The sequence below is a fragment of the Bos taurus genome, chromosome 22 (genome assembly GCF_002263795.3).
Source record: "Bos taurus isolate L1 Dominette 01449 registration number 42190680 breed Hereford chromosome 22, ARS-UCD2.0, whole genome shotgun sequence".
Taxonomy (NCBI): domain Eukaryota; kingdom Metazoa; phylum Chordata; class Mammalia; order Artiodactyla; family Bovidae; genus Bos; species Bos taurus.
Genome location: NC_037349.1, coordinates 37,670,679 through 37,695,845, shown reverse-complemented (window position 1 = coordinate 37,695,845; position 25,167 = coordinate 37,670,679). Strand labels below are relative to the sequence as shown.

At 40.5% G+C, this 25,167-nt stretch overlaps 1 protein-coding gene across 2 annotated transcripts in view; it reads left to right on the top strand.

Annotated features, from left to right (window-relative positions):
* Window positions 1-25,167, top strand: part of C22H3orf49 (chromosome 22 C3orf49 homolog) — a 122,687-nt gene that overhangs the window by 37,819 nt on the left and 59,701 nt on the right. The window contains exons 4-6 of one of the 2 annotated variants that reach the window (XR_009492432.1): window positions 12,476-12,599; window positions 16,815-16,891; window positions 21,237-21,360. Coding sequence is in view for 1 of the 2 variants with exons in the window: in XM_059880158.1 (XP_059736141.1) it covers window positions 23,071-24,327 (1,257 nt within the window). In the remaining variant the exon portion in view is untranslated. Of the gene's footprint in view, window positions 1-12,475; window positions 12,600-16,814; window positions 16,892-21,236; window positions 24,346-25,167 lie in introns of those variants that run through there. The other variant, XM_059880158.1, reaches the window with a different exon arrangement.

Below are 25,167 nucleotides of genomic sequence, written 5' to 3'. Positions count from 1 at the left end.
TTCTTTTTTTAGAGGGAAGGAGATCTGGTCTTTTTTTTTTTTAATTTTTATTTACTTATTTATTTGTTTTTGGTTGTACCTGGTCTTTGTTGCTGCATACCAACTTTTCTCTAATTGTGGCGAGCAGGGGCTACTCTTCATTGCAGTGCATGGGCTTCTCACTGAGGTGGCTTCTCTTGTGCCAGAGCACAGGCTGTAGGCACAAGGCCTTCAGTACTTGCAGCTAGAGGGCTTAGCTACTCTAAAGCATGTGGACCAGAGATTGAACCCATGAGCCCTGCATTGTGAGCAAGCTACTTTGGAGCAAAAATAGGATTAAGGTAAGAATGTGAGTCACGTGGTTGGAAGACAAGCATTCCAGCCTGAGGCAAAGTCTGTGAGGTATAAACATTTCGGGTGTGTTGAAGACTCTGCAAGAAATTCACATGAGTGGATTGAAGTAAGAGGGAAAGAGCTAGAGGAGCTGAACACAAAGATCTGGGGTCCAGATCACAAAGGGCGCAGCAGACTTTGGAAGCAATCTTGGAGCTTTTGCCAAGTGTGATGGCAAGCCATTGGAGAGCTTTGAGGAAGAGGGTAAATTGCCTTTTGAAAGAATCATTCTGGCTGCTTTGTGAAGAGTAGATTGTAGAGCACAGGTGGAAGTGGGGATTCCAGTTAGGAGGCTACGGCCCTAGACCAGGAAAGGGACAATGGTGGCGCAACCAGACAGCATTCAGGATATGTTTTGAAAGTAGAGACAACAGGGTTTGCTGATGGATCAGAGAGATAATTTAGGGTGCACAATAGTGGTTAGGTGCCCAGAATTAATCCTTCTCCCTCTTTCTAGCTGAATAAACTATACTTAACTTCTAAACCTTAGAAATAAAATTCTTCTGCCTATAAAGAGTAGTATCAGTAGCTACCTCATGGTTGGGATTGAGGCTAAACAAGATCTCACAGTCTTGCCTTTTATTGTGCATGCACGTTCAGTTGTATCTCACTCTTTGTGACCCCGTGGACTGTAGCCTGCCCGGCTCCTCTGCCTTTGGAATTTTCCAGGCAAGTATATTGGAGCAGATTGCCATTTCCTCCTCCAAGGGATCTTCCTGACCCAGGTATCCAACCCACAACTATTGTATCTTCTGCAATGGCAAGCAGATTCTTTACCACTGCACCTCCTGGGTAGGTTCTCAATAAATGGTGGGTGATGATGATGGTGATGACAACGATGATGACAGATTCCTATAATTTGGGATCTAAAGAACCATCTTCCTTTTCTGAACTCAAAAGTCACATTTGTCTATATCATCAATATACCAGTTCAGTTCAGTTGCTCAGTCGTGTCCGACTCTTTGCGATCCCATGAACTGCAGCACGCCAGGCCTCCCTGTCCATCACCAACTCCCAGAGTCCACCCAAACTCATGTCCATTGAGTCAGTGATGCCATCCAACCGTCTCATCCTCTGTTGTCCCCTTCTCCTCCTGCCCCCAATCTTTCCCAGCATCAGGGTCTTTTTCAATGAGTCAGCTCTTCACATCAGGTGGCCAAAGTACTGGAGTTTCAGCTTTAGCATCAGTCCTTCCAGTGAACACCCAGGACTGATCTCCTTTAGGATGGACTGGTTGTATCTCCTTGCAGTCCATGGAACTCTCAAGAGTCTTCTCCAACACGACAGTTCAAAAGCATCAATTCTTCTGCCCTCAGCTTTCTGCGCTCAACTCTCACATCCATACATGACTACTGGAAAAACCATAGCCTTGACTAGACGGACCTTTGTTGACAAAGTAATGTGTCTGCTTTTTAATATGCTGTCTAGGTTGGTCAATCTACCTCAATATACATCAATCTCAATCTACATCAATATTCCTGCTATATATAATTTAACTTTACCTGTGTTAAAAATTTAAGCTACCCGAAGCCATATATTGTCTCACATGTCTTTGCAACCCAGGAAATTGTGCACAGAGAAAACATTCAATAGATATTAGTTAAAAGAGGAAATGAAGAAGTTCCCGCTTTACCTTTAGTTAAATTAGAAACCGTGTTTGTAAGATCAGAGTCACTTGAAGTTGTTTTTTAATTATGTGCTTTCCCCTCTTATCATTTGTAATTAGTGGATGATAATTGCAAGTGAATGGCATCCTATACGATTTGAGGAGCTCATAAATTTCTACAGGAAAAACTACCACAGGTACCTAGGTCTAAAGATCATTCTCATAGGTACCTACCTGAGACAATCAAACCACTAAATCCTGTCCACATGACTGGAATTCAGTCCCTGTGAAAGTCATTCTGACTGTTGATGTCCGTAGACCTGGTGTTTTCCTCACAGTGACACACTCAGGAATCCTAATCACTACCTGAGCAGCAAGCCAGGGGCTCTGTACAAAGAGGAAATAGACACTGAATCATCAGGCCAAATGAGGACCTAAAAACTCTTCAGTCCTACCTCTGTCTCTTCTCTGATGATAAAACCTCAGTCATTAAAAACACATTCCACATCATCAATACAGCACTATTTACTCTGAAGGTCTTTCAAGAGTCCTTTGATGTTGTGACAATAATTTAGAGCCCTACACTTCCTCCTGTTGTGATGTCGAAAAACACATTGTGGTTAATTACCTATGTTGTCAGCATCACCTCTTAATGAGAGGCAGCCTGAGTGTAAGTCCAGTTCTACAAGCCCTGTGTCATTTTACATAAGTTTCCCAAACTTTGTGCCCAAGTTTCCTCATCTATAGAGTAGAAATGATGGTAGTATTGTCTACTTTGAGGACTAAAGGTGAATATTAACTACATCAAGATATGAAATTATCTACAACAGGATCTGGCACAAGTGTTAGAGACATTCTGGCTATTATTATAATTCTTTAATCTCATGAGAATTATTGTTATTATTTGACAATTTCAATTGTAATCAATTAAAAGCTAACACATCATCTGTATTATATCAAAACATGGGACTTTCTAGAGATTGCCCTGGTGCTCCAGTGGCTAAGATTCTTTACTTCCACTTCAGGGGCCCAGATTTGATTCCCGGTCAGGGAACTAAGATATCACATGCCTTGCATATGGCACAGCCAAAAATAAATTTTTTTAACTGTTAAAAAAAAAGAAAAGAGAAAAACCTGGGACTTTCTACTTACCAGGGCTGTTGCTGTACAAGGATGAAATTTGTCACAGTCCACACCTTCCACAGTGAAGTATCAGTGAGGTTATCTTGCTTCACAGTCTTGTAGCCTGGCTGTGTGGTGAGTTCAGTCATTCCAGAGAGTGTGTAAATCCAGAATCTTTGTATAACCTGGATGTCAGCACTGCTTATCTTGTACGTCACACAGTTTGGTGGGTGGTCTTCATCAATGGCAGTCACTCTTACAACTTTGTAGAAAGCTGCCAATAATATTTATATTAAGATTCATTTTTGTCATACAGCTGCACCATTTTAAAAAGCTTAATGTGTCTTTGTCTACCAGATAGTACCATAGGTTTCTCAAAGGGTCCACCTGAATCTTTTTGGACAATGCAATGTGTTTGAAAAACAGAACTCTACATGTCAGAAAGTGGATTTATAGATGGTCCACTTAAGCCACATGGCATGAGTGAGTTAAAAATAACTTTTTAAAGATAATAGCTTAAAACATTGCATGTTTATTTTCTAACAGGCATTATGCTAAGATTAGCATCAGATAATGGTTCCCAGTACAGACTCTGAAACCAGACTGCCTAGGTTCTGAATCTCAGCTCTGACTCTCACCAGCTATAACTCATCAGAAAGTTCTAGAACCTCTCTGGGCCTCACAATCTTTATCTGCAAACTAGCAATAATAATAATATTATCTACCACATGGAATTATTGTGAGGATTAAATAAGTTAAAATACATAAGACACATAGAACACAGCCTGATGTATAGTAAATGTTACATAAGAATTAGGTGTTATTTATACACATTATCTCATTACATCTCAACAGCCTTATGATGTATGTACTATCACTGTTCAAACGTTGTAGATAAGGAAACCACAGCCCAGCCATACTCACTTGCCCAAGGTCACAGAGCTACTAAAGATAGAATCAGGATTCAAATCTGTACTTGCCAAATCTACACATTTTAAAAATTACTTGTTATAAGTCCAGTGTGTAGTTTTCCCAAATAGTCTTTTAGAAGAAACATGGGTGTGATATGTGGATTGCATTAATATGTTCAAATTCTTTACCATTCTCAAGTTCATGCTCTTGTACTGTATAACTTTATAGTGCCCTCCCACACGGCTTGTTTTGGCTGATGGAACAGAAGCAAACTGGCCACCAGCAAGTTTGAAAACCACTTGTGTACCCAGGCTTGCCTTACTCCTGCATCTCTTCTTCTGCCCTGAAAAGTGCTCAGATTAGCCTGTTCAAGGAGAGAGGAGCCAGATCATCCAGTCACTCCTACTGAACCAAGGTAGATCAGCAAAAAGCCAACAAATTCCCACAATTTTGAGCAAGCTCAGCCACAACCATAGGGACAGCCCAGCCAATTCTCAGACTCATGGGCTAAATAAATGTTCAGTTCAGTTCAGTTCAGTTGCTCAGTCCTGTCTGACTCTTTGCGACCCCGTAGACTGCAACATTCAGGCCTCCTTCCCATCACCAACTCCTGGAGTTTACTCAAACTCATGTCCTTTGAGTAGGGGATGCCATCCAACCATCTCATCCTCTGTCATCCCCTTCTCCTCCCTCCTTCAATCTTTCCCAACATCGGGGTCTTTTCAAATGAGTCAGCTCTTCGCATCAGGTGGCCAAAGAATTGAAGTTTCAGCTTTAGCATCAGCCCTTCCAATGAATATTCAGGATTGATTTCCTTTAAGATGAACTAGTTGGATCTCCTTGCAGTCCAAGGGACTCTCAAGAGTCTTCTCCAACACGACAGTTCAAAAGCATCAATTCTTCAGCTCTCAGCTTTCTTTACAGTCCAACTCTCACATATACACATGACCATTGGAAAAACCATGGCCTTGACTAGATGGACCTTTCTTTGTTGGCAAAGTAATGTCTCTGCTTTTTAATATGCTGTCTAGGTTGGTCATAACTTTTCTTCCAAGGAGTCAGAGAAGCCCCAGCGGTACGGTAGGCACTGGAGCGGCAGCTGTGCAGCACTGGAGCAGCTGTGAGGAGAAACCCCACATCCAAGGGCAAAGGAGAAGCCCCAGCAAGACAGCAGGAGGGGCGAATTCACATTTAGAATTAAACCCCATTCCCACCAGAGACGCTCAGAGGGCTCAAACAAACCTTGTGCACCAGGACCCAGAGACCCCACAGAGACTGAGCCAGAACTGTGTTTGAGCATCTCCTGTGGAGGTGTGGGTTGGCTCTGGGTGCAGCAGTCTTGATCATGGCATAAGCCCTCTTGGAGGACTTCACCATTAACCCCACCATAGAGCTGCCAGAACTTACACAGGACTGGGAAGTAGACTCTTGGAGGGCACAGAGAGAACCTTGTGTGTACCAGGGCCCAGGAGAAAGGAGCAGTGACCCCACAAGAGACTGACCCAGACTTGGCCGGGAATGTCCAGGAGTCTTCAGCGGAGGCGTGGGTCAGTGGTGGCCTGCTGCAGGGTTGGGGGCACTGAGTGTAGCAGTGCATGCATGGGACCTTTTGAGGGAGTTACCGTTATCTTCATTACCTCCACCATCGTTTGGCCCCAGGTAAATAGCTGGAAGGGAACACAGCTCCACCCATCAACAGATAATTGGATTAAAGATTTACTGAGCATGGCCCCACCCATCAGAACAAGACCCAGTTTCCTCCTCAGGCAGTCTCTCCCATCAGGAAGCTTCCATAAGCCTCTTATCCTTCTCCATCACAGGGTAGACAGACTGAAAACCACAATCACAGAAAATAAATGTTCACTGTTGCTTTATTCTCCTTTTCTGTAGTTTTCATTATTCAGCACACTTTTAGCAATAGATAACTGATACAATGAGGTCTCCCCTGGTGGCTCTGTGGTAAAGAATCCCCCACAGTGCTGGAGATATGGGTTTGATACCTGGTCTGGGTGGTCTCCTGGTGGAGAAAATGGCAACCCACTCCAGTATTCTGGTCTGGAGAATCCCATGGACAAAGGAGCCTGAAGCGGTACAGTCCATGGGGTTGCAAAGGAGTCAGATACAATGACTAGGCTAGCCACACAATGACTGGGCTTAACAACATATATTATCTAGGACATTTGGGTTGCTGATAACCAAGAATGAAAATTAGGATGAAGAAATCATTTCATGTGCTGGGTCCCCACCCCCTTCAACCTCATGGGTTTTTTCTCTGTTTGCAACTTTGTTTACCAAGATTCATCAGCCTCTGAAAATGTGTCATTAAGCAGGCAATGAACATGACTCAGAATACCAAGAACAGAGAAAACACATTTGTGAAAAGGAACTTAATGTTTCATTATGACAAGTCCAGAATATAAAAAGTCCAACCTACTGTTTCTGTGAAAGCATCACTGTTAGAGAAGGGTGTTGTAACTGATACAGGACCATGTAAAATAGGTTACAGATGACCTTGCCATCTCCAGCCTACATTGCCGGGCAAAGAGGGTGCCATTTTCACATTTAACACCTGGCAAAGTATAATGGGAAGCTTATTTGTCTATAGGTGAAAAATTAACCTTTCAGTAAAACTAAAAGCTATCTTGAGCATCTTTAGCCAAGTTTAAAATAGAGAAATTATGAAACTGTAACTCTGCCAAACTTTCTCATCAAAAAACTACTAGAAATCAAACATGTTTTTCTTCATGACTTGCAACCCATAGTGATTTAATTTTCATGTATTTTCTCCTCAGTCATTTCTGATAGTTTTGATAAAGGATTTTTTTTTTTTTTTGCCTATGCCTCCCTCTCTTCAGAATCTTTCTGTCAATGAGAGTTTCAGGTATTCATTACATATCAGAATTTTTTTTTTTACTTTAAAGATGATAGACTCTCATAATTTTTTTAAGCTGGAAAAAATGTAGTCCTCAAGGCACACTCAAATCCTCTGTGCTAATCAACACAGCATGGAAAAAGACCTCCACAGTAATAGATTTTTGATATCCTCAAGGTCTACAGGCTTAATGTTTGATATTCTGAGATGAGTTGATTTTCAGAGTAGTATTAATTTTCTAATTTCCTCCTCTAAAGCAAATTGCCACTGAGTTCTGAAAATTTTGTCTCCTGTAATGGGTATCACCTCAAAACACTAACCCTCTCCTAATTGTATTTATCATGGTAGGGAAGATCAAGGGACAATTTTAAAAAGCAAAGAAAAGGTTCTAGCACACTGTAGGCACTCAGTGAATTTTAATGGTTGTTTTTATTATTATTGGCAATGCTGTCATGGCTACTGTTAAGTATGTATCATGTAGTTTACATACCTACAATGATCAGTTTATCATCATCTCTACTCCATGATGTAATTACTACAATCTCCATTCTACCAATGAGAGCTCAAAAAGACTTGAAAGTTATGGGACTAGCCTGATACTTTTCAACTGTGGTGTTGGAAAAGACTCTTGAGAGTCCCTTGGACTGCAAGGAGATCCAACCAGTCCATTCTGAAGGAGATCAGCCCTGGGATTTCTTTGGAAGGAATGACACTAAAGCTGAAACTCCAGTACTTTGGCCACCTGATGCGAAGAGTTGACTCATTGGAAAAGACTCTGATGCTGGGAGGGATTGGGGGCAAGAGGAGAAGGGGACGACAGAGGATGAGATGGCTGGATGGCATCACTGACTCGATGGACGTGAGTCTGAGTGAACTCTGGGAGTTGGTGATGGACAGGGAGGCCTGGCGTGCTGCGATTCATGGGGTTGCAAAGAGTTGGACACGACTGAGCAACTGAACTGAACTGAACTGAAAGTCATTTAACTGACAATGGCTGATGAAGAATTTGAATCCAATTCTGTTTGGTATTTCTGTTACATCATGTTGCTTTCTTATGAAGACCTAGAAGTCTTCTCTCTGGTGGAGCAGGTCAGAAGCCAGCTATTTGGAGAATAGTACACATACGAACGACTCATTTATCTTTTTGTATGAACTCTCAGCACTTGTTTTCAGACTTCTGGAGACCCCAGTCATCAAAATCCATCCCCAAAAGCAGCCTGGAATACTAAAGGGAGAACTGGACCAGGAAGTTGGAAGTCTGCGTTCAGCTATCACCTCTGCCACTCACTAGCTGTGTGACCCAATTCTCTCTCCAGCCTCGGTTTTCCGCATAGTAGAACAAAGAGGTTCAACTTTTCCAGCCCTCCTAAACCAGAGATGCTATAATTGAAAAACCTAAATCCTTCTCCTCAGCCATCATTAGGTATTAAACTTTCCTTAAGAAAATGTAGAAGTGTTCGATATGTTTAGAAAGTTTTACCTTCAAAATATACAATTACATTTCAGAAAAACTTTGGATAGTTAGAAGAGAAACTGACATAAAACAGTTGATCCCCATAAAGCAACTGTTTTTTTTTTTTCTTTTGAATTTTTAATTTTGTACTGGGGTATAGCCCATTAACAATGTTGTGATAGTTTCAGACTAACGGAGAAGGGACTTAGCCATACATATACATATCCATTCTCCCCCAGACTCCGCTCCCATCCAGGCTGCCACATAACACTGAGCAGAGAAGCAACTGTATTTTTAAATGCCAGTCTTAAAAGGCAAAACTATAGAGAATGATAAAAAAAGAGCAGAGGTTTTCAGGGTTTAGGGGAAAGGGAAGAATGACTAGTGCATAAGACTGTTGGGGCAGAGAAACTATTCTGTGTGATACCATAATGGTAGATACATGTCATGATATGTTTGTTCAAACCCATGGAATGTGCAATGCCAACAGTGATCTTTAGTGTACACTCTGGACTTTGGGTGATAATGATGTGTCAATGCAGGTTCAACTGTAGTAAGTGTACCACTCTGGTGGGGGATACTGATGGTGAAGGAGTCTACGCCTGTATGAGGGTGGAGGGTATATGGGAAATCTCTTTACCTTCTGCTTAATTTTGTTGTCAACCTAAACTGCAATAAACTACAGTCTATTGTTTTAAAAATGCAAGTCTCTATTTTAAAATCTAGATTGATTGTCATTAACTTTGGAGGATTATAGAATCCATTTGATGGTTTCATGAAGGCTATGGATCTTTTCCCTCAGGGACCCTCAAAGCCAATGTTCAGACCCTCTGGTCCAGATTCACAATTTATAAGCTAAGAGATAATTAGAGAATTATCAACTATTTAGCTTCTGCATAAAGACCCATCATCACGTTCCATTAACTCTAGACCTCCCTAGAGCTAGAAGGCCACCACAGAATGGGGAGAATGCAAAGCGAGGAAAGGAGCTATGGTAATGAGCCTCCCTCAGTGCTCAGAAATCAGTATTTTAGTACTTTTGAAAAAAGAGCAAAAGTCCATTGTGGGGAAACCAGGATCAATCCTGTGATAGTTTTATATGCATTTTTTTCTGAAATTGTCTGGTCATATATTGTAAGATACAACTGTGTTATATTTCTAGAACTAGAATATAAAAAGTGTGCATTTATTTTACAGAGAGGTTAAGGACTTGTCCAAAACTCCATGATGACACGAAGAACTGAAATCCAAATATGTGGGTTTTTTATTTCCTAGTCTCGCCTCAAAACAACTGTCTAATGAATGTATTTGCCTGCCAAGGAAATAAACTGGTTTGAAGTAGTGTGGGTTCCGCCCAATGATATGCTGGCGGATGTTTAACAACCAGCTCTCTGCGGAAAAAAAGAATAGAACGTTAAGTGTAATGTTAAGTGTTGTTAAGTGTATCTGTGAATATATATTCACATAAATACAGGGACGTCTTACCTCCTGAAGTTTCTGGAATGGAGAATGAATAGTGCACAGCTTTGAATACAGGGCTGAAATCATTGGCAGGAGCAGTTTCTGCAATGATCGTCACTGTTACTGAAAAATTAAACAGTAAAAAAATGCTTTGCGGTGGTGGTGGCTTTATTCTAGACACTAGTCAAATGTGCCCCCAGGAACACGCTTTGGGGAAGATTTGAAATTATGGGGGGATGCTCCTTGCTCCCAGTTGATTCCTGTTTCCAGACTCTGCATTCTCAAGGAACATAAATGAGTTCTAGGCTAACCAAAGCAATTAGTTAAAGATATATAATGTGCTGCATGCCATGTTTTATTTTATAGGATAATGATAGATATATACATGTTATATGTAATATATGAATGTTTAATTATACGTTTTATTCAAGAGAGTTTATTATATCTATCATGTGTATGCTTTCTTCCATTAGCGTTTGTTTGGGTGTTACTTTCAACCCAGCATATGACTTTCTACACTCTACATTTAATATATCCTAGGAGGTGAAATGGAAAAAGACTCAGAAAACCCATGTCCAGGGATTGGTTATGACATGCTGAATGGCCTTGAACTAGCTTAACTTCTCAGAGGCCCAGATTCTTCATCAGTTTCAATCTTCTATTTTGTAGTGTGTAAAAATGAGATCATGCCCAAGATTTTTTCCCATAATTGGTTAGTGAAATGTAGTTATTTAATTTTATTCCTCTCAGGCAGATGTTTGTATATTGCAGGTTATAGAAAAGGAACTCTATTTTTCAGACCAAGCTCAAACTAACCTATCAGAAAGTTGTCAAAAAAGAAGAAAAATATTCAAACACAAAAGCAAGGAAATTTCAAACCAGGAGATTTTTAGCATTAAAAATAAAGTAATAATTAACCTTTACTGTGCAAGGTGCTGACTCAGCAATAGTGTTAATGTCTCCATTTTACAGAAGAGAAAACTGAGGTTCACAGAGTCATGTTCTTTGCCAAAGGTCACAAATCCTAGTAAGTCACTGAGCAGGTATTGAATCGACTTGAGTCTGCCAACATCTCCCAAAATGTCTCTTCTGACATGCTAATATATCAAATGCAAAATGCCAAGTTAAACAAATATTAAAAGGTTTCCTTATGGCAAAACTTCTTAGGATTTCTGATATGTCATTCTGTATTTTGAATCTCCATCTATGCATTGCTTCTGTAGACTAAAAAAAAAAAAGTGTACAACATGAAAGTTGTGAGGTAAGTTTTATTTGGGGCAGAATGAGGACTACAGCCTAGGAAATAGCACCTCAGATAGCTCTGAGAGACTACTCCAAAGAGGCAGGGGCAAGGTCAGTATAAATGTGATTTTGGTGAAGGGGGAGTACATGCAATCAAGCACATTTTTTTTTTTCCCCATAAGGTTTCTGCTAGTCTTGCGAAGCTTTTGCTAGTCCCAAGGAGTGGTTGTCACCATGAAGGATTTTAATGGTTTTCTAGATATGAGGAAATACAAGAATTGGGTTCGTAAAATCAGCTCTTGAAAATATCTATCGGAAGACTGTCCTGCCAGTTTTTCCCTGAGCACTGCTGCTGCTAAATCACTTCAGTCGTGTCTGACTCTGTGTGACCCCATGGACGGCAGCCCACCAGGCTCCCCCATCCCTGGGATTCTCCAGGCAAGAACACTGGAGTGAGTTGCCATTTCCTTCTCCAATGCATGAAAGTGAAAAGTGAAAGTGAAGTCGCACAGTTGTGTCCGACTCTTAGCGACCCCATGGACTGCAGCCTACCAGGCTCCTCCGTCCATGGGATTTTCCAGGCAAGAGTACTGGAGTGGGGTGCCATTGCCTTCTCCGTTCCCTGAGCACAGTGTACCTCGTTTCTGCTTTCCACCCTGAACTCCTTTCAGGGTGTGTTGAAAATCAGCTTTAATCCTTATAGAGGTAGATGGCAGCTGCCAATGGCAAGTGCCAGTTTGTAGTTGACACTTCCCAAATGTACTTGACCGTGGAGTTTTTTTCTAGTTGATCATCTTGTAGAAACTATGCTCTGAAGAATACTTGTATCTTGTCTCTCTTGAAAGTCTATGCTATGCATTTTCAAACAAGAAAATTTAATCTGAGACCCATAGAATCTTGATTTCAGAGAATCTGTTTCATTCCTTATATTTTGGTATACATTATGTGTGTTTTCCTAGGTATAGGGTCTATAGCTTTCTCAGCATCTCAAAGGTATGTGTGACCACCAAGAAAGAGTAAAAAGCACTTTGCATGGAGACAGGTGATTTATGTGAAAACCTCTATATTTCCTTCAATAAACTCCATTTATGTGCCTTAAGAACAGATGCCACTTATAGCTTTGCCATACTATGATTTTTATTGCACCCATAAAGACTCAAAATTGTGCTAATTGATTGGCCTATAAAAATAGACTGAACCACATGTGGGGTGTTACAAGCATTCTTTATGAGCAGCTGCTGGGAATATACTGGGGTGTGGGGACCAGAGAAGATGTGGATTTATTACCATGAGAGATTTTTTTTTTCTCTTCTTCTTGGAAAAAGGCTCAACTCTGGTGAAAAGGGCAGATTCTATTTTGATTTGTGAGGCCATCAGGATGAGTAACTACAAGAAAAAGCATTTTTCCTAAAAGATTTGTTGGGCTTTGTTACAGGCTTTTGCATGAACCAATGAAACTCCACCAGTGGGGAGCAGAGAAGACCTAAGAAAACTTGTGGGCATACTGTCATGCTGTGTCTCTGTCCTGTACAGATCATTTATCCGCATAGTTGGATCATGTAAGTCTACAAATGACGTTTGTAAACTGAATCCTATTAAAACTCTTACATCAGAGAGTCAAGAGGGATTTAAAGAGCTCTAGACCTGTTGCTGAACGTCCAGCAATAAATTTTTTTTGGTTGCAAAACATATGGATGCTGCCATGATGCCACCTGCTTAATTCCATAACACAGTGCTCTTTGCACTGCTTTCAGAGGCAACCTCAGAATCCTTCTCAATTCAATGATCTAGGCAACCACCACCAATTGCTTAGAGATGGCACAAGAGATAAAACATGAAACACAAGCACTGTCCATGTTCCAGGCTCTCCCGTAGCAAGCATTGACATTCTACTAGTAACCCTGTGTTCTCCACCCAAACGCTCACTTCTTTTTGGACATCTTTGATGCCAACCCACCTCCTAGATCACTTATTACCATACTTTCCATATAAAATAGACGGCTGTCATTAATAATAGACATATCTGGAAACTTGTGCAACCTTATTTTCACAACTACCTCTACAGCTACTAATTCACTCTTAAATGTGATAACATGTTGTTGAACACATAAATGACCTATTGAGCCACTTAATGCATGTTCTCATTTGTACAACAATTAGCAGAGAAGCAGGTGTCTGGTGATTGGCTAAGCTCATTTCACCAGCTAGGCACTCTGCTCTGGCTCCACAGCACACAATTTAAATCTGTGCCCGAGGGTGTTTTACAATTAGCAAAACCAGAACTCTTAAATCCACAAATGTCAAGGGACTCACAAAGGGAATGAGCTGTGGAATCTGGCACTGTCCCACCGTTTGCATTAAAAATGGCTCTACCTGTATCACGTAAAATAATGATACAGGCAACTCCCCCCCCCAAAAAAAATCCTATTACTCATATGTGTGGACTACACGTGACCCAATATCTGGCTCTTTCCAAATAAGAGGTATTTGGCATTACTAAATGCTATGAACTGAATGTTTATGTTCCTCCAAAATTTATATACTAAAACCTATTCTCCCACTGTGATGGTATTAGGATGGAGAGGGTCTTTGGTATGATGACATGTCATAAGGGTGGAACCCTCATGATGGGATTAATGCTCTTAAAAAGACACCCCAGAGAGTGCCTCTTGCCTATTCTTCCATGTGAAGTCACGGTGAGAAGACAAACATCTAAGAGCAGGATGCAGACCCTCTATAGACACCAAGTCTGACAGTGCCTTGATATGGACTTGCCAGGCTCCAGAAGAGTGAGAAAAAATTTTCTGTTACGTGTAAGTCCCCCAGTCTGAAGTGGAGACACTACTGACAGAAAATCGTTTCAGTAACAAGCATTAGGATTGGGCTCTCTGTGTCCCTAACACATCCCACTTCCAGCTCCAAGGATCTCTAGCCAGACTTGCATTTAAGAATTGTGTTTTGCATAAGGTGTGCTAAGAGATGAACAACACTCGCAGACCTAATGATAACTTCCAACATGAATCTAAGTCTCCCCTTTCTCCTTTGTCTAATTTAACGAAACTGTCCCCAATATAATGAAGTTTTACATTTTAAAATCTAAAGTGCACAGTCTAAAGAAAAGACACTTAATGTTCCATGAAATTTATCAAGCTTACCTGTACGGAAGGGATGTAAGTCATCAAATACTGAAATTGTCATTTCATAGATATGGCCAGCTGGAACTATGTCTGGGTCCTCATAATCCAATTCTTTTACAACCTTGCAGAACAACATTATTTCAGAGAAAATTATTGACTTTTTGTTTAATGTACATATTTTAAGTAATAGATCATTCTGGAAAATGAAAGGGCACAGCCATTTTCATTTAATAATGATAGCTTTAGAATATTCTTGAGACTGGTCAAAACTGACACACAGAAGTAGGCATTTTGGTGGAACAAAGGGACATCTTTGATCTTCCAAAGTAGCTTATTTTTGGAGAAAGCATCCTAGCATAGTAGAAGGGAAGCATGGGTCATGGCCTGTCTTTATCGCATGCTAATTGTATGATCTTGAGCGAAATATTTTAAAAGAGAAAATGTTTTGAAAGCACTTTGGAAGTGATAAAGCATACTAATAAATATAGCTACTCCTATTATGACAAGTCACTCACCATTTAAAAAATATTTTGAGTATTAATTAAGTGCCAAGTACAATTGTAGGTATTAGGGATATAGCAATAAACAATATGATCCCACAACAGAGACTTGAAGACAGTCCTCATGTAATAGTATTGGCATGAATCTCAGCTGGCATTAATTGGAATTGGCCAACATGACATCAAGTACCTAGGTGTTTGGGACCCAGGTTAAAAATGTTTTAACTACATTTTTAAACTGAGTATCTCATTCAATAAATCATTCATTCATTCATTAAGTTATACTGAGTACCCACTATGCACCAAGCACTATGAAAGGTATTGAAACACAGAAATAAACGACTCAAAAACATATGTTAGAGAACTTAGCAGGTTCAAATAGTAAAAGAAAGCTTTCAGGAATGAATGACATTTAAGACCCAAAGGATAATTATGAAAATATAGAAATTAATGAGAGGTGGGCAACAGGTGGAAGGAGTTGTTGAGAAGCAGAGCAAGCATATGGAAAGGCTCAAATGTTAGCATTGTGTTTACAAAACTGCCATCTTTCTCCAAATTCTCTTTTTAAAATGATAGTTTTGCATTGCATTTCAAAATGAACATCAACTCAGGAAACCTCTTGGCTCAGTGGCTAATCTTAAAAATTCATAACATATGCAAACGCTAAACTTGTAACTTGTGGAGTTTTCCAGAAAATTTAGGGTGGGTTTGGACCCAAAAATGAGAAAGATCATCAGTGGCTTTCTCAGCCATGTCTTTTGGCTGAGAAGGAGTGTTTGGTGATGCTTTGGTTAAGGAACAATTATGCCAACCTAACCGGGATCAGTATTTTTTTTTTAGGGGTTGGAACTTTGAGGGAATAGAAAAAATAATAGAGCTGTGGAAATTAGAAGTTAGAAGGAGGATTCTCCCAAAGCACAACTCGATCTTGCAAAGGAGGAAAAAAAAAACTTACTATGTCCCCCCTCTGTCAGTGGAAACTTTATGACCTCTTAAGGGTGGAGAAAGAAGCTGATCTCTCACTCCCAATGCCAGAAGGATGAGCCATCATCACACATGTAGTCAAACAGACTTATCTTTGAGAAAATCAGCATCTATTTTAGCCTCTGATTCATTTCTGCAGCTAAACAGGAAGTCAATTATTTTGTGCTAATGGTAAGATGATGGTGTCCGGTATCAAAATACTGAAGGACTTGCCCGAATGCCTTCCAGACCCTTCTCTGCTGTGTCCCAGCTCCCACTGCTGAATGCACCCACACCAACCACACTGTGGCCATGAAATGACTCCATCTCCTCGGGAAAATCCCTGGAGAAGCAGCACCTGGTGCTCACCTGGATGAAATTTCCAGCAGTTGGCACTTGCTCAAAGAGTTTTCCAGAACCAATTGGCCGCAAGCTCAGAGCATAATGTATTGTATCAGGAGGTTCATCAAGGTCATGACACTGGAGTTTTGCAACTACTGTGTCTTTTGCAATCATCTCTTGGCCTGTGTATCTGTTTTATCTTTTAAGGAGGGGGAAGAAAATGCTTTAGATGGATAGTCTTAAAGGTAATACTTTCCTCATAAACATCCACTAGTTCAGATAATGTACACGTGTGACAGCTCTACTTATCCTAGGACAGATGGTTCTGCTTTGGAGCATCATCTGGGAGTCATTTCCCAAAAGGTGCTATGAATGTGGTCTGACTGCTCATTTTCTGGGAGTATTTCTATTCTCCACCCAGATAGGTACTTGTTTGGAAGGCTATCAAGGACATCACCTCAGTGGAGAAGGCATGAGTTGGAATCAGATAATTCTTGAAGATTGTCCGAGTCTAGAGCATCTACATGATGTGGTCAAGAGAGACAATCTTTACCCAGTAGTTACACTGGACTTATTTCCATCTCTGTAAAGTTTCCCATGTCTTCACTGGGGCATCTGCCCCAGATGCTCACTGTTAAGCCTTCACCCTCTAAAATCCTAGTCATTCTTCACAGACTCAGGTATATCTCACCCCTTCAGGAAGCTCCCCCGAATGCTCTAGTCCTGCATATTCTTCTTTTAACAAGGAAAGCACCATACATATAACTTAATATTAAATTATCTTTTTTTTTTTTTTTTGCTTTATATGTATTCACCATATCATCATAACAAGAGACAACCTTCTTACAGCTGAAGACCATAGCAAATACTCCATATCTCCAGGGACTATAGGACTGGATTCATCATAGGGTAGGTATTTGATTAATTAACTATGATCCTGGAGAAACAGGGTGGATAAGAAGGAGAAAGAAAAGGAAAAGGAAGGTATCATTTAATGACTGCCAACCTCTGTACAGAACAAATTCTAAGCATTGCTATGAGGTAGGTGCAATTATCATTTTCATTCGAAAGGTAGAGTAATTGGGGCCCAAACAAAACCACATGAGTAGTAATTAGCAGAAACTAGGCTTTATTTATCATTAGATAATCAGAGATAAAGTTTAGGAAACAGGAGGTAGGCTGGGGGGCAACTGTCTCACATGTAGTTGAGAGTTTGATTGGGATAGGGGAGGGGAGACAAAGAAAGTCACAGAATTGTAGATTTGGAAACTGAGCTTCAAATAATAAAAATAGCCATACTGACAGAAACTCAACCCCATAATCCCATATCCAAATTCCAAAAGCCCGAAACAAGACTTTCTCATAATTTACTGAGATCATCAAAGCCTGACCTAACCTGACAAGCCAGATCTTTCTTTGTTCCACTTAGTTTGAGTATTTCTGTGTTTCACAGCAGAGATATTTATGAATTTGAATAGTGGGTAATTGCATAATATATGGTAGACACGCCATATTACCTTTCTAAAATTCAAAAGTCTTTGTCTTGAAATACAGCCAGAGCAAAAGGTTTTCAAATAAGGGATTACGAAACTGTGATAAACGGCATTTATGAAATTCACACCACATGCTCAGCACTATGCTGAGAATATTATATAAATTATCCCATTTATTCTAAAGAGTACCCACCCTAAAGAGTAAGTAGTATTGTCATCCCATTTTATAAAGAAAGAAATTGAAGATGAGAAGGTTTCAGTAAATTACCCAAGATCACAGAGCTCTTGTGTGATAGAACCAGGAATCCAATCCAGGGCTGTGACTCCAAAACTTAAGCTTTTAACAACTTACTGTCAGATCCAGAAAACCTGGATTTCAACAAGTCATTTCTGAGAACCAGAATATGAGACTCAATAAGCATCAACGTGATGATCAACCATGGGTCTGGTTGAGCCAATAAACATAGCAATACAGTGCCTCTGCTCTCCACTCACTTGAAATTCTTACCTCAGCCACCCGTCTCAGCTCACCTAATCAGATACTGATCATAAAAAGGTGCGTTGTCATTCATGCCACAGATAGACAGCCACCAGGATGGCCGCACACTGCCAGTCACCGTCACAAGCTTTAATTGGAGAAGGACTGACCACGTGCAAACTCAGCTCTCTCCACATCAAGGCGAGACACAGTAACCACTGTTCCACGCTCTGCAACAAAACAGCACATCTTGCTGCAAACTGGCCTGTGTGTCATTTTCAAAATTACTTTATTACATAGCGATGGAAAAAATAAAGTATGAATTATGCCCCATGCATTAGAATTAAGAAGCTGATTCAAAATGTAGACACAGTGTGTAATTGTTTATCACCAAAATACCCTCGTTATTCTACTAGCAAGTAGCAAAACAAAGTTGTTTTGGGCTTAGGGAAACAGGGAAGATTTTCTAGAAGGGTGGTCTTTATTTTAGGCCTTGAAGGATATGTCAGATAAGGAAAGAATGGTGAATGGAGATCATTCCCAGCAGAGAGAACATCATACATGAAAACACAGTAAGGAGATCATAACTCATCAGACTTCTCCCACCCAGTCCATCCATCCATCCATTCAATTTGAACAAGCTTATATGGAATGCCACCTATCGGTTGGAAACTGTCTTGAATACTGGATGAGCCACAATTAAATCGCTTCCTTTACAGAATTTACAATCTGGGCTGAGAGGCCAACACTAAGCAAGTATAAACAAGAAAAGAATTTCAAACAGACGTTCTTAAGGAAATGAAAAAGAGTAGGACACAACTTAGCGATGGAACAACAACAACAAGGAAATGAAAACTGTGATGTGATTAAAAATAATGTCTAAGGGTGAGGTCCTGAAAAATGCAAGGACAGAGATCCTAAGGCAGTCAGTCATTTGGCGGTAGTATAATAGACAAGGAAGACAAGGAACAGGATGAGGTTGGAGGGAGAGGCAGGGGCCAGGGAAAGCAAGGTCTTGGGGATGAAATCAGAAGTCTGGATTGCATTCCAAGGGCAAAGGAAACTTACAGGATAATTTTATATGATACAATTTGACTTTTTCTTTTTCCTCCTTCTTTTTTTTTTTGGCTGTGCCGCATAGCATGTGGAATCTTTTTGTCCAGGGACTGAACCTGTACCCCCTGTAGGGGATGTCCAGCATCTTAACTACTGGACTGCCGGGGAAGTCCCCAGCTTGACTTTTAAACAAATTCACTGTAGCAGCTCTGCTCAGCAGAAGCCCAGTTAAGATATCTATGCAGAAATTCAGGTTGGAGGGGATGGTGCCTGCCCCCAGGAATAGAACCCAAGACGAGAATCTGAGTGCAAGTAGTTTATGTGGGAGCAGATCTGGAGCACTGGGGGATGGGCGAAGTGAGACAGGAAAGGAAAGGCTGCCAATAAAAAAGTTCAGTCATTACCAAGCAGGTTACCACTGTGGGCAACTTGCAGTTTAATACCACTGGGGAACTCTGTAAGCCAGTGAGAAGCATGCACTCAAAATTTTCCCTCTAGGGACTTCCCTAGTGGTCCAGTGGTTAAGACTTCACCTTCCAATGCAAGAGGTGTGGGTTTGATCCCTGGTGGGGAAGCCGAGATCCCACATGGCTCATGACCAATAAACCAAAACATAAAATAGCAGCAATATTTTAACAAATTCAGTAAAAACTTTAAAAATGGTCCACATCAGGAAAAAGAAAGAAAGAAAGGTTTCTCCAAGGGCAAAAAACGGGAGTATTTGTACACCAGTTCTCTTTAGTCATTGGTTGAAAGCTTGTGGGGATAGGTAGTGTTTTTTGAACATTTCCAACCTGCTCTTTGCAGAGGAGAAGGGCAGACCCCAGGCAAAGAAATCAAGCAAAGAAATGCAGATCCTGGCAGCTGGAACTCAGGCCACAAGAATGTTAAGGCCTGAAGAGACACAGACAGCATCTGCTATAATGGCTTAAGCTTGCAGATGTGCTAGAGACCACCTTTGTTATCTGTTCAGTCCCCAAAGAAGTCTTACATTCCACATAACCTGATCTACCCACAACATGATTGGGCAAGAAGGGAATGATGGATTCTAGAAAGTCCAGAGAGATTCTCTCTCACAAAAATGTGACCATGGAGCAGAGAGGGAAGTGATTTCAGCCTAAAAAGATGCGCTAGAAGATCGAAAGAGTGGAGAGCTGGCCTTCTGTGGCAGCCATGAGGACCCATAACTTAGCTCACGAGTGGACAAAAGACAAGGTTTTCCCGAAAGTTATGCAAGAGATGCATATTAAGGTCTACCACGTGCTTCTGTAGGGGTTCTGAAAATGCAGACAATCTGATATCTACCCTCAAGGAATTCAGTCTTGCAAAGGAGACATAATACAAATGATAATAGTCGAAAATAAGGGAGAGAATTTAAGAACACTCAAACCTACCTTTGTCAACTGCAAAGTACGACTTCCTTGGATCTAGTTCAAAGGTTCAGTCACCCAAGTAATCTTTGGCTGCCTGGCAACCGTTTTCCCAGTTGGAATTTCCTCATCCAGTGTGATGTTGACTTCATTGGGCAGAGCTGAATTTGCAGAGGTAACACTCAAAATAGCATTTTCCATATTGAATGATCTTGATTTAAAAGAGAAGACTATCAGAGTGGCAATGGTTTGGTGTGTGTTGTTTTCCACTTGTTCTGGCGGTAGAGGGGTCGAGGCTAGAGGCAGTATGAGGGTGGAAAGTATGGACCTTGGAGTTAGCCCATTTATTGAATACTTGCCTAGAGTTTAGACTCAATGCTAAGCACTTTCCTTGTGTTTCCTCATTTATTCCTCATAGCAGTCCCAGGAAGTAGGTACCATTTTACAGATGTGGAAACAGATTTTCAGAAAGTAAGTAACTTTCAGAAGTAAATACCAAGGTGTCTAAGAGAGGATTTGACCCCAAGGCTATCTGGCTCTAGAGACTATGCTAAACCACTGAGCTCTTAGCTCCCTAGTGTAAGCACTAATTTTTTAGAAATGCTGTCCCTTCAGTATGGTTTTATAAAATTCTTGGTGATAATTATCACCAGAATTTTCCTTGAGAGCAATAAGAGACAATTCAGCCCATTAGATATTAAGAATATTTTGCATTAATACCTAATTCTATTGCAATTTCAATATGTTTTATACATTAAAAAACTACTTTGCCTTCAGCTGTTAAGAAAGCCTTTTCTTTGCAAACTTAAGAGATTGCTTACATCTGACTTTTTTTTCTTTTTTCTTTTCCTTCTCAGGGGAGAAAGAAAAGAAAAGCTATTTCATTCTAATGGAAATTTCATAATGAATTTCAGAGACTACATTTTCATATTCAATTTTCAAGACCAATTTAAAAGAATACATTTATTTCCTTACCTTCAGGTAAGAATGGGGTCCTTATTGTTGACATTGATGAGGAAAATCTTTAGATTTCCAGCAGTAAACAGTCCTCCAGGATCAACCACATTAATAATTAGTGAGAAACTGAAAGGGTAGCCACAGGAAAAACAGCTAAGATTTTATAGTAACTGACAGGCTTTCACAGAAATAGAATTTGTTTCGCTTTAACTGACCAGTGAAAACAATTGATTCATTTAGTTAAAATGTCAGTCAAACCAGTTATTTTAACAGTTGGCAGTGGTTAAGAATGAAATTAGTCAAATCCGTTGAAAAGACAGGCAGGAATTTAGATAAGTCTGTTAATCCCCATCAATAATAAAAAATTGAAGGGAATTCCTTAGTGTGATAGAGCAAACAGAGCTATGGGTGTGGGCTCTCACCTTGAAACACTGACGTTTCAATTGGGAAACTGACCGACAAATACAAAGAAGATGCTAAAAACACTTCAAAGCAACATAATGACTATGAGAAAAGAGTAGGCTGGTTACAGGATTAAAAGGTTTTTATCTCAGCAGAAATGTTTATGGATTTGAAGAATGAAAGTATGAAATGTATCCTAATGGAAAGATGAATGTTCACATTCATAGTCTGTTCTACAGTCACCAGTGGTCTCAGCTTACCCAGGACTATCCCCTGAAGGAGGAAATGGCAACCCACTCCAGTTCTTACAGGGAAAACCCCATGGACAGAAGAGCCTGGAAGGCTACAGTTTGTGGGTTCAGATATAACTGAGTGACTAAGCATGCAAGATCCAGTGTAGCGTGGAAAGTCCTACACACACCCCCCAGAAACTGCCCAGGCAAACCAGGACTGTTGGTCACCTTTCCAGAAAAAAAAAAAAAAAACAAAAACCAACTATTCTAACTAGAAGTATACTGATAATTGAAACCAGAATTACTATTTTCCGTTTATTTATCCTAAAAATCAAAACAGTTCTTATTTCAAAACCTCTCCTACAATAAAATGATTATTTATGAGATAACTCGACAAAAATCATAAAGCCAATCCACTCATAAGAATAAAGACATTTCTTTAATAATCCTAGAAAGAATCGCTACAGGAATAGAAGGAATACTATGTGGGCAGGATTTCATTTGGTCTAGCCATATGCTGAAGAGGAAGAAATGAGCCTTGTTAACTCTTTCATATGGATTTGAATAACTGATTTCACAGCCCGTATGTCTCCTTAAAGAGAGAGAATTGTTTAGATTCCTTTGCCAATGAGGCATTCCAAAATTTCCTTTACTCTCATTTAATGATCTGTTCAGTCTGGGGAGGCCTTACAAATAGGCCTGTGAAAAGAAGAGAAGCAAAAAGCAAAGGAGAAAAGGAAAGATATAAGCATCTGAATGCTGAGTTCCAAAGAATACCAAGAAAGAGATAAGAAAGCCTTCCTCAGCCATCAATGCAAAGGAATAGAGGGAAACAACAGAGTGGGAAAGACTAGAGATCTCTTCAAGAAAATTAGAGATACCAAGAGAACATTTCATGCAAAGATGGGCTCGATAAAGGACACAAATGGTATTGACCTAACAGAAGCAGAAGATATTAAGAAAACGTGGCAAGAATACACAGAAGAATTGTACAAAAAAGATCTTCACAACCCAGATAATCACAATGGTGTGATCACTCACCTAGAGCCTGACATCCTGGAATGTGAAGTCAAGTGGACCTTAGAAAGAAAGTATCACCATGAACAAAGCTAGTGGAGGTGATGGAATTCCAGTTGAGCTATTTCAAATCCTGAAAGATGATGCTCTGAAAGTCCTGCACTCAATATGCCCGCACATTTGGAAAACTCAGCAGTGGCCACAGGACTGGAAAAGGTCAGTTTTCATTCCAATCCCAAAGAAAGGTAATGCCAAAGAATGCTCAAACTACTACACAATTGCACTCATCTCACATGCTAGTAAAGTCATGCTCAAAATTCTCCAAGCCAGGCTTCAGCAATACATGAACTGTGAACTTGCAGATGTTCAAGCTGGTTTTAGAAAAGGCAGAGGAACCAGAGATCAAATTGCCAACATCTGCTGGAACATCGAAAAAGCAAGAGAGTTCCAGAAAAACATCTATTTCTGCTTTATTGACTATGCCAAAGCCTTTGACTGTGTGGATAACAATAAACCGTGGAAAATTCTGAAAGAGATGGGAATACCAGACCACCTGACCTGCCTCTTGAGAAACCTATATGCAGGTCAGGAAGCAACAGTTAGAACTGGACATGGAACAACAGACTGGTTCCAAATAGGAAAAGGAGTACGTCAAGGCTGTATACTGTCACCGTGCTTATTTAACTTCTATGCAGAGTACATCATGAGAAATGCTGGGCTGGAAGAAACACAAGCTGGAATCAAGATTGCCCGGAGAAATATCAATAACCTCAGATATGCAGATGACACCACCCTTATGGCAGAAAGTGAAGAGGAACTAAAAAGCCTCTTGATGAAAGTGAAAGAGGAGAGTGAAAAAGTTGGCTTAAAGCTCAACATTCAGAAAATGAAGATCATGGCATCTGGTCTTGTCACTTCATGGGAAATAGATGGGGAAACAGTGGAAACAGTGTCAGACTTTATTTCTGGGGGCTCCAAAATCACTGCAGATGGTGATTGCAGCCATGAAATTAAAAGACGCTTACTCCTTGGAAGGAAAGTTATGACCAACCTAGATAGCATATTCAAAAGCAAAGACATTACTTTGCCAACCAAGGTCCATCTAGTCAAGGCTATGGTTTTCCCAGTGGTCATGTATGGATGTGAGAGTTGGACTGTGAAGAAAGCTGAGCACCAAAGAATTGATGCTTTTGAACTGTGGTGTTGGAGAAGACTCTTGAGAGTCCCTTGGACTGCAAGGAGATCCAACCAGTCCATTCTGAAGGAGATCAGCCCTGGGATTTCTTTGGAAGGAATGATGCTAAAGCTGAAACTCCAGTACTTTGGCCACCTCATGTGAAGAGTTGACTCATTGGAAAAGACTCTGATGCTGGGAGGGATTGGGGGCAGGAGGAGAAGGGGACGACAGAGGATGAGATGGCTGGATGGCATCACCAACTCGATGGACGTGAGTTTGAGTGAACTCCGGAAGTTGGTGATGGACAGGGAGGCCTGGCGTGCTGTGATTCATGGGGTTGCAAAGAGTTGGACATGACTGAGCGACTGAACTCAGTGACTATGGAAACTCTGGAGGTTGGAAAACTAAGGAGTAGTCTGCTTTCTGTAGAGTTGCAGTGAAAATGCATTGCAAAACTTTAGCAAAAGAATTATTTATTCAGATTCTTCAAGCAGAGCCGAATTCTTTCAGTGCCAGATCCTCTGATATCAAAGATTCTGAGAAAAGGGAAAGCTTTAGTTTTCGCTTTTTGTGAAAGAGTTAATATCTTAAACTCTCGTTAATAATTTTACTCCCATTTTTAACAAGTCTTAAGATTTTTAAGTATCTTGGATATACATAATTATTTTTCCATGAATATACCAGGCCGACAAAAGAGAAAATGGAATCTGGTACAGGCATGATCCATTATTCCAAAACTATTTATGTGATCAGTTAAACATGGGGGCAGAGGATTTTGAGAGTAAGTTCAGTTCAGTCAGTTCAGTTGCTCAGTCGTGTCCGACGCTTTGTGACCCCATGAACTGCAGCACACCAGGCCTCCCTGTCCATCACTAACTCCTGGAGTTCACTCAAACTCACGTCCATCGAGTCAGTGATGCCATCCAGCCATCTCATCCTCTGTCGTCCCCTTTCCCTCCTGCCCCCAATCCCTCCCAGCATCAGAGTCTTTTCCAATGAGTC